This window comes from Cheilinus undulatus, linkage group 11 (genome assembly GCF_018320785.1).
Source record: "Cheilinus undulatus linkage group 11, ASM1832078v1, whole genome shotgun sequence".
NCBI lineage: Eukaryota > Metazoa > Chordata > Actinopteri > Labriformes > Labridae > Cheilinus > Cheilinus undulatus.
Window position 1 is genome coordinate 3,589,632 of NC_054875.1, and position 15,974 is coordinate 3,605,605.

The following is a 15,974-nucleotide window of genomic DNA, read 5'->3' on the forward strand; positions in this document are numbered from 1 at the left end:
CACTTTCTGAAGACAATCCAGCGGCTGTTTCCTCATCAGCTCGGCTCGCTCTCTCGCTCTGCTATTGTCCTTTCAGCTGCAGCCCACAGTGTCTTCTTCAGAATGAGCCTTTTTTTACACAGACTCCTGAATTATTCATCCAGTTTAGCTTTAATTCAACCCAGCTGTACAAGAGGTCGTTCCTCTGCGGCTGTTTAATCTGAATATTTATATCACTACATGCTGGTTGTGACTGCTGAAGCCTCACAGTCAATGCTGTGGTTTAAGAACAGGTCCTGACCCCTGAAAAGACTCTGTTTTAAAGATTTCTCTCCTTTCTTTGGAGCGCTCTCCGTTCTCAAGTTTAAGTGGCACGTCAGCTGTTTCAGTAGCAGTTTAGGAAACGACACGTCTGGATTTGTTGGACAGGAATGTGACATGCAGCCTCAGGCAAAATGCAGCAAAACACACAGGCTGGTCCACATGGATAAACACAGCTTTACCAAACACTCTGAAATACACATGTGAATCTCTGCACACATATGTGGGAGTGTTATTCAAAGGGAAAAATCTGTCACAAAAACTCTGAGAATATCCATATTCATTACATTTTTATCATATTTTTAACAATCTTTTTTTTACATTTATTTGTCAGTGCTCTTTTTTACATAGGCATGATCTTTTATGTGAATGTTGCTTCTGTTTGTTCACTTTACTTAGCACCGCCATTTTCATTTTATTACAGTAATAAGTGCAGTTTTCCCCTCTTCTTCTTCATCTTCTTCTTGTTTAATTTGAACGGCATTGCATCAGGTTAAAATCTCAGATGGCTTGTTTGCTCTCTTTACTTCATGAAAGTTTATTAAACAGGTTAAAATTTAGCCCCTTTAAGCCTGTTGTATCATATTTGATAACATTTTATTTATTTTATTTAACCTTTATTTAACCAGGATTTATTCCCATTGAGATACGAAAATCTCTTTTACAAGGGAGTCCTGGCTGTTGTCGCATATTTGATACATACTTTTATGCTACCTCTGTCAAATCAATATGCTCAATAAATTACTCAAAAAAAACTTTTGAATACGATCTGAAAAATGATAAAAATGTACTCAAGTGCATTATCAGTTATGAGAAACACCTAATGAATGAAATGAGAAACTAAAAATATATTTGTTAAATTTTATGGAAATTTTGATTTTTTTTTATTTCAGTAGAAAGTTAAATGAACATTTCAGTTCCAAAAAATTAGAATTTTCTGTCTATTATTTGTGTTTTCAGGCTTTAAGGGGTTAAAACAGGACATAGAATAAAGATTACATCAATCAACATACTCAATGATAGCTCTAACTAATCAATATGATCATATATTACAAAAAAAACTTCTGAATACCATTCGAAGAATGATGAAAATGCCCTCGAGTGGTTATCAGTTACCAAAAACATCTAATATATCAAATGAGATGCAAAAAATATATATGTTAAATTTTATGGAAATTTGGATTCTTTGGATTTCAGTAGAAAGTGAAATTAACATTTCAGTTCACAAAAAGAGAATTTTCTGGCTATAATTTGTGTTTTTAATGGGTTAACATGCCCTACATTATCCCAGTCAAGCGTTACTTTTTTTTATTAATGATTTTTTAAATTATTATTATTATTTTGAATACAACACGCAACACCCCTTCCCAATGACCAGACAGTATAACAAAACAAAAATAAAGAGCATGCATATCTGTGGACTCATATCACACTACACACAAATATTTATCCATAAAAGGAATAATAGATCAAATTAAAATAACAAAAACAACAATAACAATAATAAAAATAAAAGTGATAATAATAATGATAATAATAATAGTAATAATGAAAAATAAAATAAATTTAAATAAAATAAAAGGAAATACAGATGATATTAAATAAAAACTCTTAATAAACCTAAATAAACAGCAACCATCATGTTCAGTCAAGTACTCCTTAATGCAGACACCCACTAGTAGAAGCATCTGTAGTTGTTTTTATGACCATGGGGCGGTCGATATGGACTAAAAATTTATCACGATATTTTGCTGTATTTACTGTGGTAACAATATAAATCACAATAAAAAATAGCACCATTCAACACAACCTTTTTGGCCAGGTAAAATGTATAAAATGAGCTGCCTAACAACACCAGCTACATATAAATTAGTGCTGGTATCAGTGCCACCGATTGTCTGAATCGATTCAATTTGATTCTCAATTCAGTGTCGATTCATGTAGAGACATACGTAGATTAGATGGATATATAGGAATAGATATAAAACAGCCTATCTGGTGTGTCAGGTTAGTTTTTCATGCACTTTTTTGAGTACAGTTTGAAATCAGTACTTCTACTTCTACTAAAGTTTTAACCAGAGTATCTGTTCTTCACTTGAGTACAATACTCTTGTAAATTTTCCACCCCTGCTGACTGCAGTAGCACAGAGAGAGAGAGAATGATTCCATGTCACATCCCAAACAGCTGTTTTATTTGACTTTATCATAGAGGTGTGACTTTACCTGAAAACCCTGGTTGGAGATCTTTATTCTCATGTAGTTACTGCTAATAAGGAAAGTTCATATTTTACTGTAAAACTCCTCCGTAGCTACTTAGGCAGAGCAGTTTATCAACATTAGATTCAATTGCAATATTACTGCAGTCCTCACATTGCAGTTGCAATATTTCTTTGACCTGAAATGTGTGTAAAAAAAAGTTCAGTGCGTTTTTTTTGCAGCAGAGCTGTTATGCTCTACATATGATTTTAAAAACATGCAATTGTGATTATTTTGACTCATATTGTAAAGACAATATGGACTGTTGTATCAAAGGGAATGGTTATTTATATATTGATCTTATTTTTAGTAAAAAAAAAAAAAGACATTCAAAAATTTTGCAATTTAATCAAAGTCTGTCCAGCGCTACTGCTTATATTGTTATAAAGATGCAGTTTAGAGTTAAATAGACACCCAGCTGCTGTAAGACCATGCAGCTTTTAACTAGAGCTTTTCTTCTCACTTATATCTATGAATTTGTGTATCTTAACAGCTGCTGCTCCTTAAATTTAACCCTCTCGTCGTGGTTCTCAACTGGTCCAGCTTCAGGATCCCCCAACACCAAAATAGTCTAACCTCCCTGTCGACTTCAGTCGGAGTTTAACATTTCAAACACAGATATGGATTATTTATGCACAACTCTCTGTTTGAGAAACAAACCAACAAGCTCTGTGATTGAGGAACGAAGAAGAAAACCACGGAAATGTTCCTGTCAGACACTCCTGGTAACTTGTCGTCTCCTTCTTTCTTTGTCCTTTGACAGAACGGTTTAAAAACAATGATTGCAGAACCACAGGAGGATATACATGAAGATGTGTTATTTTACAGAGAACTGGCTCTGTTATTCCAAGATAACAAGATAAGAAAGTCAAGATGGAAGCAGCTTTGTGACCCATCTGGGTCTTGATCCACCAGTTGAGAACCACTGCTCTACCCTGTAGCACACATAAGCAGTGCTCTACTACAGTCTGAAAGTGTGATAACGTTTTCAACGTTGTACTCAGCCCAGGCTGACACAGACTCCTCAGAGACACTGAAGTGGTCTGACAAGTCCTCATACCTCTCTCTGACAGATTTCCCTCTGGTCTTTAGTCTGTTTGAGCTCCTTCCTTTAAATCAGAGCCTCATCACATCATGTGTGAAGTGACATTTACTTTAAAGGCCTCAGCTCCCTGTCTTTAAAGTACAAAGCCTGAGCATTGTTGGTTTGTTAGTCACTGTAGCATGCAGTGACTGGAGCGTGCTGTTTACTGTGAAACGTCCTGAATGACTGTCTCCTCTCACATGGATCAACATGTGTGTCACGTTTCTGAGACGGCAGAGTTTATGCACGAATTAAATGTTACTTTAACTCAGTCACAGCTGTTTCTGCAACCTGTTAAGCCTCTCTCTGTATATCTGAGTGTAACAAGGAAGTTTTTCTGTTTTTAGGAGCCGATGACATTTAGGAACGACCCAGAATGACTTCTACAAGTCCACTGCTCTGTCATCCTGTGGGTGAGTCAGTCCTGCTTTTTTTTGTTCATAACTTATTTTTTTTCGTTACTTTGTGATTTAAAATGATGCAACCTTTTTTTTAATAATCAATAGAAATATTGAATGCCAGTGGAAAGAAGTGACATTGCAGTGTCTTTTCTTTTCTAAAGGCTTAAAGGCACAGTATGTAAATTCTGATTTCAGGGGGTCTAAAGCAAAACAGCAGTAAAAGAGGACTAGTAGAGACCAGACTAGGACTCTGATTAACAAAAACTGCTCTCCATATGTTGTAGCATGGGCTAGGAAGGCCACTTTTTAACAGCTTTTCACCCTCATTATGAAGAATTCATTCATGAAACCAAAACATAAGTTTACTGTTGAGTCACTACAAAATATTGAGAGCAGTTTTAGTTGATCAGAGTCCTTGTCTGGTCCCTATTAAGGATATTCCTAAGTGTCTATTTCCCTATAAATGCTAATTTAAATTTTGTTTAACCAACTAGTCTAAAGAGGAGAAAATCCTTAGAGAACTGTCAAATTCCTCACAGGGTCACTGTGTCGGTGGGTGAGCCTGATGTACTCTCTACAGTGTGGCTAACATTAGCAGCTAGCTCCGCCAGCCTCCGTTCCTCTTTGCAGATTGATATGGTGCTTTGATATGTGGCCCTATGTTCAACGCTCGACAGCCTACATACCACTTTATTTTCATGTGCTACTGTAAAAAACGGTCATATAGGGCTGTTCTTACTACACACTAACCGCTAAGCCACCACTGAGCTTCTCACATTAACATCCATGAAGTTTAGAAAGGAAGGCAGTGGCCATTAACCGTAGCTACAGCAGCCTCTAGTGGCAGGAGGTTCAGTACAGTTTAAAAGAGCATTTTAGACTGGGATTTCAAGTAGGGCTGGGCAATTAATTGCAAATTAGATTATGCTGCAATATGGTCTGCTGCAATTTCCAAACTGCAGAAGTTGAAATATGTCTTTAACTTAAAATGTGTCAAAGTACCAGTTTAATAAATCATTTTTTTGCAGCAGCAACAGAGAGAGAAGTGTCATTTTTTTATAATGGTTTACAAAAATCCTCCTTTTTGTTTTTCATGTATGTTTTTCGTATTGCAAATTGGATATAATTGGTGCATTGAAAGGTTTTTGTAATTCTCAAATTTAATAAGAAAAAACATACATAAATGAAGGGAGGATTTTTTTATAGACTATTCTAAAAAAACTGGCACTTGAATGACTGCATGATATGTCATGCGTAGCATCTCTGCTGCTGCTGCTGCAAAAAAAAGTTTCAAACTGATGTTTTGACACAAGTTTCAGGTCAAAGAAGTATTGCATCTTCTGTGATTTCAAAATTGCAGCAGGCCATATTGCGATTTAATCAAATTTTTGATTGATTGCCCAGCCCTAATATCAACCCAAGAATAATTGCATATTAAATCGCAGTAGCAATATTTTGGGAAAAAAATGCAATTAGATTATTTTTGCAAATCCTTCAACCCTAATTTCAAGCCTGTGTTTATAAGAAATGATGGGTAATTGGTTTAACTGTCTCGTATATCCTGCAGCAGCTAATATGATGAACAAATTTAACATTTAGTGATTAACCACATGCATCCCTAGTCCCTACTAGTCCTCTTATTACTCATTTGCTGTAGAGACCCCTGGCATCAGAATTTACACTGTGTATTTTTAGGGAGAAAAGCTGTTCAAAGTGGCCTTCCTAGTTGGTACTGTCACCTACTTGCCAAGTGTTTCTTGAATTGCTTGCAGAGCAAACTGGGAATGGCTCTTCTATCAGCTTTTCTCCCTTATTATAAGGGATTCATCCATGAAACCAAAACATCAGTATACTGTTTTGAAGATACACCGTAGAAGTTGTATTTTTTATGAGCAGAGTTCTTGATTCAAAATCAAGAAGTCACTGAGATGGCCAAAGTCTGCTGCTGCTGGTCTCTGCAGTACGGCAGCGCCATGGCTCAGGGTTTGAGAGCGTGCTAAAGTTGAGGACAAAATTATAAACCCCCCTGATTTTCTTTGGAAATTTCTCCAGTGCTGTTGAACAAGGCGAGGAATTTTTACCACAGCTTTTCCAAACATCTTAGTTTTATTTTGGGTTCTAACATTATTTGACTTTGCACACAGAAACAAAATTAGTTCACAAAAACAAAACTCCCTAGGTCTAAATGATGATCTTCTTCATGCTAACATGTGTCTCCTTGTTGCTGGATAACAGCCTGCAGTCGTTTGTTGTAGTTTTAGTCTCAGACTCATCTCCTGAGGAATCCTAGTTCAGTCTTCTCCTCCAGATTTGATGGTCCTCTGGCATGGACCTTCGTCTTCAGTTCACCCCACAGATTTTCCAGTCAGGGCTTTGGTCAGGCCGGTCACTAAGGTTTACTCTGGTCTTCTGGAGGAAGTTTCACCAGGAGCCATGGATGTTTTGGGTTGTCGTCAAAGCGGCGACCCAAACCCAGCTCAGCTGCTGACAGCTTGAGGTTTCCTTTCAAAAATCTCCACATATCCTTCTGACTTCATGGTTCCTTCCACCTTTACCAGATTCCCACTCACTGAAGCATCCCCATCATCGTGTTTCCCTGTGGGGACGGTGTTCTTTGGATTGTACGCTTCTCCCTTCTTTCTCAAAACATCACCAACATCTCTGTGACTAAAGCTCTCTAGTTTGGTCTCAACTGACCAAAGGACAGGCTTCTAGGATCAGAATCTTTCTCCGGGTTTCCTTAGCAGACTTCAGTCTGGCTTTAAGGGGGTGTGATACAGTCAGACCCTTGTGATGTGTTCATTTCAGAATCTCATGTTGCAATAATGATAAAATGATTGTTTATCACGCAGTCCTGCTAAAAATGGTAAAATCCCCTTTGGTGTTATAAAACCGTCTAATCTGTCCTGATCTCGGTGCACGTTCATGTGAATCTTATTGTTTTGCATTTCCTACATAGATATGTCACGCACTGAGCTAAACAAATTCAGATAAAAGCCTTTTTACAGAAAATGCCCAGAGCTGAACTTCACTCCTGCTGTGAGTCGTAGGGGACGTCCCGTAGGTGCAGCCTGCCTCATTAATCCCCTGCTGCTCCGAGGAAAGGGCCTACTAGCCCAGTTACTGTTTGCTGGGTAAGAAGGAGCGACCATATGCTGCTAAGATGACCCCAACACAGATCAGGCATTGGGGCAGGAGCCAATCAGAGATGGCCACTTTGGATGGCCAAACAGAGCTGTTTTAGACAAGAAAATACAAGTCCTAGTCACCCAACTAGGTAAGTTTTTTATTTGACATGATCAAAATTGCACTCATATTCCAACACATGGTTTAAATTCCACATAAACATTTGCAGCAAATCTGTTTATCAAGCTAACAGAAATATTCTTTCCTCTTAAATAAATCATCGATATTATAATAAAGACTATACCCTATTATAAAGAATAAACACTATGATATTAAAGTACAGTGTTAATCACCATGAACACAGCACTAGCAGTAACTAGCCCCGTTACTATGGCGACATTAACCATCACTTTAACGGGCAGGACTGTCAAGTGGACCAGGCTCATGTTGAACAGCTCTCTGCAGAATCTGCTCTGGGGTTGGAAAGGACTAGAACAGGGGTGTCAGACTCAGTCACAACGTGGGCCGAAATCTGAATTTAGGTTTAACCAGAGGGCCTAACAGGGTCAAAATTTAACCAAAAACTATCAACCATGTCTTCACAGGTAATTGATTATAGGGAAAATTAAACAGTGATGATAAATGTTTTTAAAATTTCTAAAAAATAAAAAAAACAAAGTCAAAATGATTAAATATCACAGCATCAATGTTACTGTGTGTCCATGTCAAATAAATGCTAAATGAATTAATAAATGAGGTAAAGGCTCAAAATCTGAGATAAAAAGTCAACTTTATAAGTCCTAAAGGTCAAAATACAAAATTAAAAGTCAAAATGAGGTTTTAAAAGGCAAATACATGAGATAGAGTGTTAAAATCATGAGTTTAAAGGTCAAAATAGAAGATAAAATTCAAAATTGTGACTCTAAAAGGTCAAAATATGGGATAGAATTCTAGATCAGGAGTTTAAAAAGTGAAAATATTGGATTAAAAGTCAAAGTTAGGTGTTTAAAAGGTCACAATTTGACTTAAAATGAAAAACTGTGAACCTGAAAGGTCACAATATGAGAGAAAAGGTCAAAATTATGAATTTAAAAGGTCAAATAATGAAATAAAAAGTCAAAATCCTAAGTTTAGGTCATAATCTTGTGATGTAAAATGAAAATATAAAATGAAAACACAAATTAATTTCTCATTCCTGACTATTTCTACTCTCTACTTTTTCAGATTTTTGTGACTTAATGAGGTTTTTTTTTTTTTAATCTTCAAGGTCAAATTTACATTTTTATACTGGAGGAAATCTGCGACCTCATTCGGATGAGCCAGTTCTAATTAAAATATGAAATAATCTTGCGGGTCGGGTAAAACTCTCAGTTTGACACCCCTGGACTAGAAGGAGGGGTAGGGGAGAGAAAAGCAGGAAAAGGAGAGGGACAAGAGAAACAACAAAACAACAAGTGAAAGACAAATTTATGGCAGTGAGACCGTGAACTTAACTCCTTTTTTGTGGGATATTGGTATAATTAGTGTTAGCATTAGCAGCTAGGATGGTGTTGAAATAGAGAGAACAGATATTAATGAATATAGCTGTCAAATATAGCTCTTAAATTCAATGAAACTCTATTAATGATCGTAGAAGTAAAAATGATGTTAAGAGATGAAGTTATGAACACTGTTTTCAGTAGCACACCTCACACACCTCAGTAAACAAAGAGTGAACGTGTGGCTACAGGTTCAGCTCTAAACCTTTTATAACCACTTCTTCCAAAGGTTGCCAATATATTTTTACAATCTAGCTTGTGCAGGAGTTTGCCTGCAATTTTCACTGGTATAAAACCAAAACTTTGCACTGTAATTTCTTTATTATGAATCAAAAAGGTAATGATATTATTTGATTTTGTACTACCAATAAAATGCTTCTAAATAAAATAGAATAATGAAAATAATAATTATTTTACACGATATATTATCTGGTGGTCACACAGTTTATCACTAATGTGTTTCATAGCCATTATTTTTCTTAGGAACTCAGCAAATGCAGGTTAGTCATGTAAAGGATTAAATCATTTGTTTCCTAGCCAATTCTCTCCATAAAATGGTGCAAGTTTCTCTGTATTTGGCCCTGAAAGACAAAAATGATGCACTGAGAAGTCGGTCTCTCGGTCAGGATCCCTGAGGCGGTATCTCATCCCTCCCAGCAGGTGATCCATCCTCTGTGCCGGTCTGCTGTTGATGTGTTTGTTGTGGTGTAATAAGGATTGACAGGTGAAGGGTTAGTGCTTAAAAGCCATATGTTTCCAGTGTAATCTCTCTGACTAACAGCTCTCCTGGTTGTAGCTCCACAGGGGCTAATCCTCTGTGTTCAGGTCCTGCTGTTTCTCCGGCTGCTCACCGCAGCGCTGAACAATCTGTCAACATATTGTTCTCACTCACAAAGGAAGAGATGACCTCTTACACTGAAGTTATCCTGCATACTGAGAGACTCACCACAGATTTACTGGAATTAATCCAAATGGATCCAATCAAAGGAGTTTTACATCCATAAACAGGAAGTCAAACATCTCACAGCAGTGATTTGTTGGCCAAGAACAATATGTGATGTTAGATTGCACTTTGAAACTTTCATACTAGTACCACCATGGTGTGATATCACCTGTCCTCCTGTTTCACCTGCAGCATTCATAATAAAGGTGAAAGGTCATTAAAAGCATCATGACTCTAAACGTGAACTGGTCTTCTTCCCGCAGCGTCTCTTCCTAACGGGATGCCACACACGGGTGAAGACGACGAAGACGAGCAGGGGGAGAAGTTCGAGTTTGACGACGAGTACGACATCGGACCTCCAGAGACGACCTCTACCTCTCTGATGAAGAGCGACATGACCAGAACAGAAGAGAAGAACCAGACGATTCAAGCTGTGAATGAAACGACAGCCAGCGGCGGGCAGAAAAACCCCACACTGTACCCACAGCACTGCTTTGGTAGGAAAAACACTCAAAGCAAGAATGATAAAAATCTGCATCCCTGCTGATCCAGGACTTATTTTTATGTTTTATTTTGCAGGTATGGAGGTCAGAGAGTCACCAGAGGGGTGAGTCTGGATGTATTTGACCTAAAAAGATCTCTAAGCAAATGGTTCTCAACATTGGGTTTGGGACCCAAGTGGGGGTCACGAGACACTGAGAAGGGGTCTCCAGATGCCTTAAAAAAACTAGGAATATTTTTTAAATAACACATTTGCCACTTTACACCTACTTCACACTTACTTTTCCCACGATTTTTGCCAATTTTGACATTTTTTCCTCTGTAAACCCATTTTTGTTGCTCTTAAACTCATTCAACCACTTTTTTTTCTGCCTGGTTTTGCCACTTCTAAACCAGTTCTTCCCACTTTCCACCTCTTTTGACCCATTATCCCCTCTATTAACCACATTGTACCGCTTTTTATGCCAGATTTTTGCCTGTCGTAATGACATTTTATTATTGTTATGCCCACTTCTGCCAATTTCTGCCTACTTTCTGCCTGCAGTTAACCCATTTTACCACTTTAAACCCATTTTGGCCACTTTCAAAACACCAATTCACCATCTTCCACAGTTTTTTGCAATTTTCAACCAATTTTAAAACTGTTTTTAAGGAAAAAAAGGATTCAAATTTTTAAGAATTCATTTTACTATGGCACAAAAGAACAAAATATATAGTTTTTTTTTATAAGAGTTGCTATTATATAGGTTGAATATAAAATATGGATACCACAGTTTAACTTAACACACTTTTGCTGACCTCCATTGGCCCCCAGTTTGTCTGGGCCCCATAAGGTTCCCCCCTTCATTCCCCATTATGGGTTGCCTTGTCTGCACATGAATATTCATGAATGTGCACGACTGTGCTCAACCACCTTCAGTTACAGCAGGGGTCCCGGTCTCTGGTACCTTTATTTTTGGGGTCACAGGCTGAAAATGTTGAGAACCACTGCTCTAAGCCAAGTAAAGAACAACCGGTTATCTCTAAGATTTTTATTTTAAATCAGGGCTGGGCAAGTCATCAAAAATTAGATTAAATCACAATATGGCCTGCTGCAGACGTTGCAATATTTCTTTAACTTGAAATGTGTCGAAATAACTGTTTAATATATAATTTTTTGCAGTAGAAATGTTACGCACATGATAGAATCATTCAGGTGGCATTTTTTGAATGATTTAAGAAAAATCCTCCTTTTAATGTAGATTTTTCTCAGCTAATAGAGAGATATCAGCAGATACCAATTATCGCCTCCCACTCTCACAACCAATCACAACTCTTTCTCAAATACACAGTATGCACGGTGTATTTGAATATGACACACTAATCCCTGCTTGCATTAATGCTGATGCAGAACGCTGCTGCTGCTAGCAAAGCTTCCCCTACTCCACCCCAGCCTCCTCCTTTAAAGCTTAAAGCTTGTTGCACCCTCATATTCACATTCTTGCTACTACAGATTAACTGCTTCTGAAATAATTTCATTGTTTTCATTGTCATCGGTGTACCTGTCCATATGGGGGTTTCTGGCTCTGCACTCTATAGAAATTCAAAGCATGCTCCTTGACTAACCCAGGGAGCATCTTTTAGCAGAGTCTTTTACAGTGAAACTGTATATCCATTTTGCTATAAAATGGTTAAATGCATGATGATGAATATAGAAGGATTTATGCTTGTATTTGCTTAGATTTAACATTTTTAAAGAAGAAAAGCTCATCTTGCACACTCAGGCAGTTTTGTTAATAAACATTAAAGCAGAAATGTTAATTGTACCTCTTATAAAGGACTGCTGTGGTTGGAATAAGGAGGGACTAGCAGCAGAGTTGTGAGACAAACCTGGAAGCTACAATATCAATGCAGTTTAGTCACCTTGATAGCCCTGCAAGGAGGGTCAGCGCTGTAGCCTCTTTGTGGAATTTGCATGTTTTCCCTGTGCATGCGTGGGTCCTCTCCAGATACTCCGACTTTCTCCCACCACCAAAAATCTGCTCGTTAGGTTAACTGGTGACTCTTAATTGGCTGTAGGTGTGATGGTGAGCATGCCTGGTTGACAGCCCTGTGTTTGACTGGCGACCAGTCCAGGGTGTACCCTGCCTCTCGCCCAATTACAGCTGGGATAGGCTTCAGCCCACCGTGACCCCCAATTGGATAAGCGGTGTAGAAAATAGATGGATGATAATCACCTGAAATTTTCATTAATATGTTTTTGTTTCTTTTGAACAAGCTCTTCATGTATGGGGGAGCAGATTTCACTGACACCCAGAGAGGACAAACCAGACAGGGCACTTTTCACCAGTTTTGCACGCTATGATTTTTCTCCTACATACTTATTAAACTGACATATAGGGATAATTGCATGCAGAATTCACATCACTAGATTAAGATAAAGAAATCTGACTTTACCTTCATTTCACTGACTGAGTGACAAAAAATGAAAATGTGTACCCTCATCTCTATCATCAACCCCTGAGAGAAAACCACTTTTGACTCCACTGGCAGCAAATGTAAACAAAATCAAGATTTGATTGTTTCAAAAATGCCCTTTATGCTTCCCTGAGGTACCTAAAAAGAAAGAAGTGTTCACAGATGTGTTTTACTATGAAGTAGAAAAGTGAACAGATTCTTTCGGAGGTGGTTGCTATTCGCACTTTCACCACTAGAGGGCACTTAAGTCTCACTCGCTGGTCGTTTGAAGGGTTTTTTTAAACCACTGATACTCAACGCGTGGCTCTAGGGCCACATGTGGCTCTTTTGTGATGATCTGTGGCTCTTTTATGTCTTAATTTGAAATATTATTCCCCCTGAAAACCTTAGAAATGGGAAACTTTGACCTCAGAAATAATCCATTTGTTTATAATATCCCATTTATCAGTGTCTTTGCCACACATACACAGTTGGCTTTAATTGTCAACCTTTACTTTTTGTCTCTATTTTTTTGTTCCCTTATTTGCTTTTTTGACACTTTTAATCCTTTTCTACTGCTTTAAGCCCACTTGCGTCGATACTTTTTCCCATTTTTTTCCCCATTTTTGACACTATTATCCAGGTTTTGCCATGTTTTCCCCAGTTTTTGACTCTTTTATCCTGTTTTTTTTTCTATTTTTGCCACTTTTCACCCATGAAAGCTGCCTTTTGCCACTTTTACACATTTTTGCTGCTTTTTCCCCACTTTAGTCACTTTTCACTCATTTTTGTCACATTTTCGCCATTTTTTGACCATTTTTGCTGCCTGTAACTAATTTTTATGACACTTCTGACCCAAATTTTGCTACTTTTTCTCCACACTTTTGTCACTTTTCACCCAGTTTTTGGCATTTCATGCCTGCTTTGCCCTTTTTCACCCTTTCTTGATCATTTTGCCCCCTTTAACTTATTTTTTTTTTGCCACTGTAACCCATTTTTGCCACTTTTCACCACTGAGATTGTGGCTCTTGCAAAGGTATTTTTCAACAATGTGGCTCTTTGGTTGAGCAGGGTTGAGTAACGCTGCTTTAAACTATAAAAGAAAAGGCACCGGCTGGCTGAAAGCTGCTTAGATGATTGAATTTATCATGTTTGACATCCTGGCCTGGCTGAAGAGGTGATGGAGGATGTTTGAAACATTTCACAGCAACAGAAGATCAGTTTCATAACAGAATGAGCATCACATCACGAAGGTTTCACCTGGCCACCAAATACACTGTTTCATATATTCATGGCATTCACATACAGCATATCACATCAACATGCCATAGATCGTGCTTGGGCAGGAGGATGATTGGAGGAGAATATCTTTACATCCTGCCTGTTGTTGTGACAAAGAGCCGCCTCTAAGAGAACAGAATTTATCCTGGGATTCTCAACCCCATAAAAAGTATAATTTTAACATCTCTTAACACATTTCAGTTACCTTCAGAGAACAAAATCCCTTTGACTTCCTGTCAAAGAATTCTGAGCTTGGTGCTTGATTTATGCTTCTGTTAAAGGAAGAGAGAAAGGGAAGATGTGGCTCAAATGTTACACATTCTGAGGCGTTTCTAACCCGTTTGAACGTAGTCAGCTGGAGACTGTAGAAAGAAAAGGCCTTATAGAGTAAAAATAAGTGTTATTCAGGGATTTTTGGGCATAAACAAACTTTTTAAACCACAGCTAACTTTCCATGTGAAAACTTACGTGTTTAAGGTTTCCTGACCTTCGGTTTGAATGTCTTCATTTCAGACGCTCCACCTCGTCTGATCTGGGAGTAACGGGAGAGTCGGAGAGTTTCTGGAAGTCCAGCTGTATTTATGAAGGTAAGAAATAAGAAAAGCAGTACCTTTGTGTGTTTTTTAATGCTCTCAGGTGAATGGAGATGTTTCTTTGTGTCTGGTTGCTCACGTTCGGACAGCTCAAGCATCACACCGAGCCAAGGAGTGGCTCTGCGTGGTTTCAGAGCTCAATCAGCGGATAAGCAAAGGTACACAAACTGTGGTGTAGCTGTGGTGGTCGGTAGCTTGTAGCAAAGGAGAGACTGAGATTTAGTGAAGTTATGGCTTTATGGCAAACAAATACTGTTGGTGAGTTTGAAAACCTGTCCACCTGTAGGGCTGTTTCCTGCAGGATTTTAGCAGACTGTGGTCGGGGGGCTCTGGCCTGTCTTAGGACGTTTGAGGGCTTACCCCCCTTGGAGATAAATGTGTACATTTTAAAGTTAAATGCATCAATCTTGAGAACTTTGAGAACAAAATGAAGAGATCTGTGGACAGTGTGGACATTTCAGTTGCAAGGTCAAGATGACTAACTTCCTTAAGGTCGGTTTCTACATGGCTAACACATTATCAGGCTGTAAGCAGCTGCAACACGAGGAAAATATTCTTTAAGACCATAAAACCTTGTCAGAAATCTCTCTGATATGCCTTTTTGATGGTCTGCTGAAAGGAGGACCCTGCAGATTAACATCCTGTCTGACCTAGCTGTTAGCTTTAGTAAAGCTAGTTTCTCCTTCCCCTCTGTCGTCCTTTATAAACTCGACTTTCTCCGTCTGCAGATGTCGTCCTTGTAGCGACTTTGTGTTTGTGTAGTGCCAGCCTTTACAGGTCACAGTGTACAGTATGTTGAACCTGTTCTCTAGAAGATTCCTGCATCATGAATTTAAATCAGTGATGTTCCCTGAAGGCAGCAGAGCTCTTATAAAAAATAACTCTACAGAAACAGCATGCAGAGGAGACTTCCTGAATTTAATGCTCTGCTTAAAAACAACACAGTGTGGTTCTCCAAGTACACAAAAACTCAATACTTTAGATTTTCCATTTAATTTCCTCTGCTAGTTTTAAAAACATGCAATAAGAAAGGTACTATTGTTGTTTTACGTCATGACATAATATTCCACTTACAGCGCTGTGAAAAAGTATTTGCCCCCTTTCTGATTCTTGAGTTTTTAGCACATTTATCACACTTAAATGTTTCGGATCATCAAACCATCTCACAAAGACAACCCAGGTAAATAGAAAACGCAGTTTCTTAAAAATGATTTTATTTATTAAAGGTTAAAAAAAATCCAAACCTATCTGTTTCTATGTAAAAAGTAATTGCCCCCTGAACCTAATAACTGGTTGTTCCATCCTTGGCAGCAATAACTGAAATCAAGCATTTGTGATAACTTGTGATGAGTCTTTCTCATCACTGTGGAGGAATATTGTCCCACTCTTCTTCACAGAATTGTTTTAACTCAGCCATATTAGAGGGTTTTCCAGCATGAACTGCCCATTTAAGGTCACACCACAGCATCTCAGTTAGATTTAGATCCAGACTTTGACTAGACCACTCTAAAACCT

General features: G+C 38.1%; 1 protein-coding gene across 2 annotated transcripts in view; it reads left to right on the forward strand.

The window, feature by feature from the left end:
• The window catches only part of LOC121517016 (rho guanine nucleotide exchange factor 10-like protein), a 79,115-nt gene that overhangs the window by 6,474 nt on the left and 56,667 nt on the right, over nucleotides 1-15,974 (forward strand). The window contains exons 2-5 of one of the 2 annotated variants that reach the window (XM_041798506.1): nucleotides 3,988-4,053; nucleotides 9,912-10,145; nucleotides 10,228-10,255; nucleotides 14,380-14,453. In XM_041798506.1, the coding sequence (XP_041654440.1) occupies nucleotides 4,017-4,053; nucleotides 9,912-10,145; nucleotides 10,228-10,255; nucleotides 14,380-14,453 (373 nt within the window). In that variant the 5' untranslated portion in view covers nucleotides 3,988-4,016. Of the gene's footprint in view, nucleotides 1-3,987; nucleotides 4,054-7,054; nucleotides 7,319-9,911; nucleotides 10,146-10,227; nucleotides 10,256-14,379; nucleotides 14,454-15,974 lie in introns of those variants that run through there. The other variant, XM_041798507.1, reaches the window with a different exon arrangement.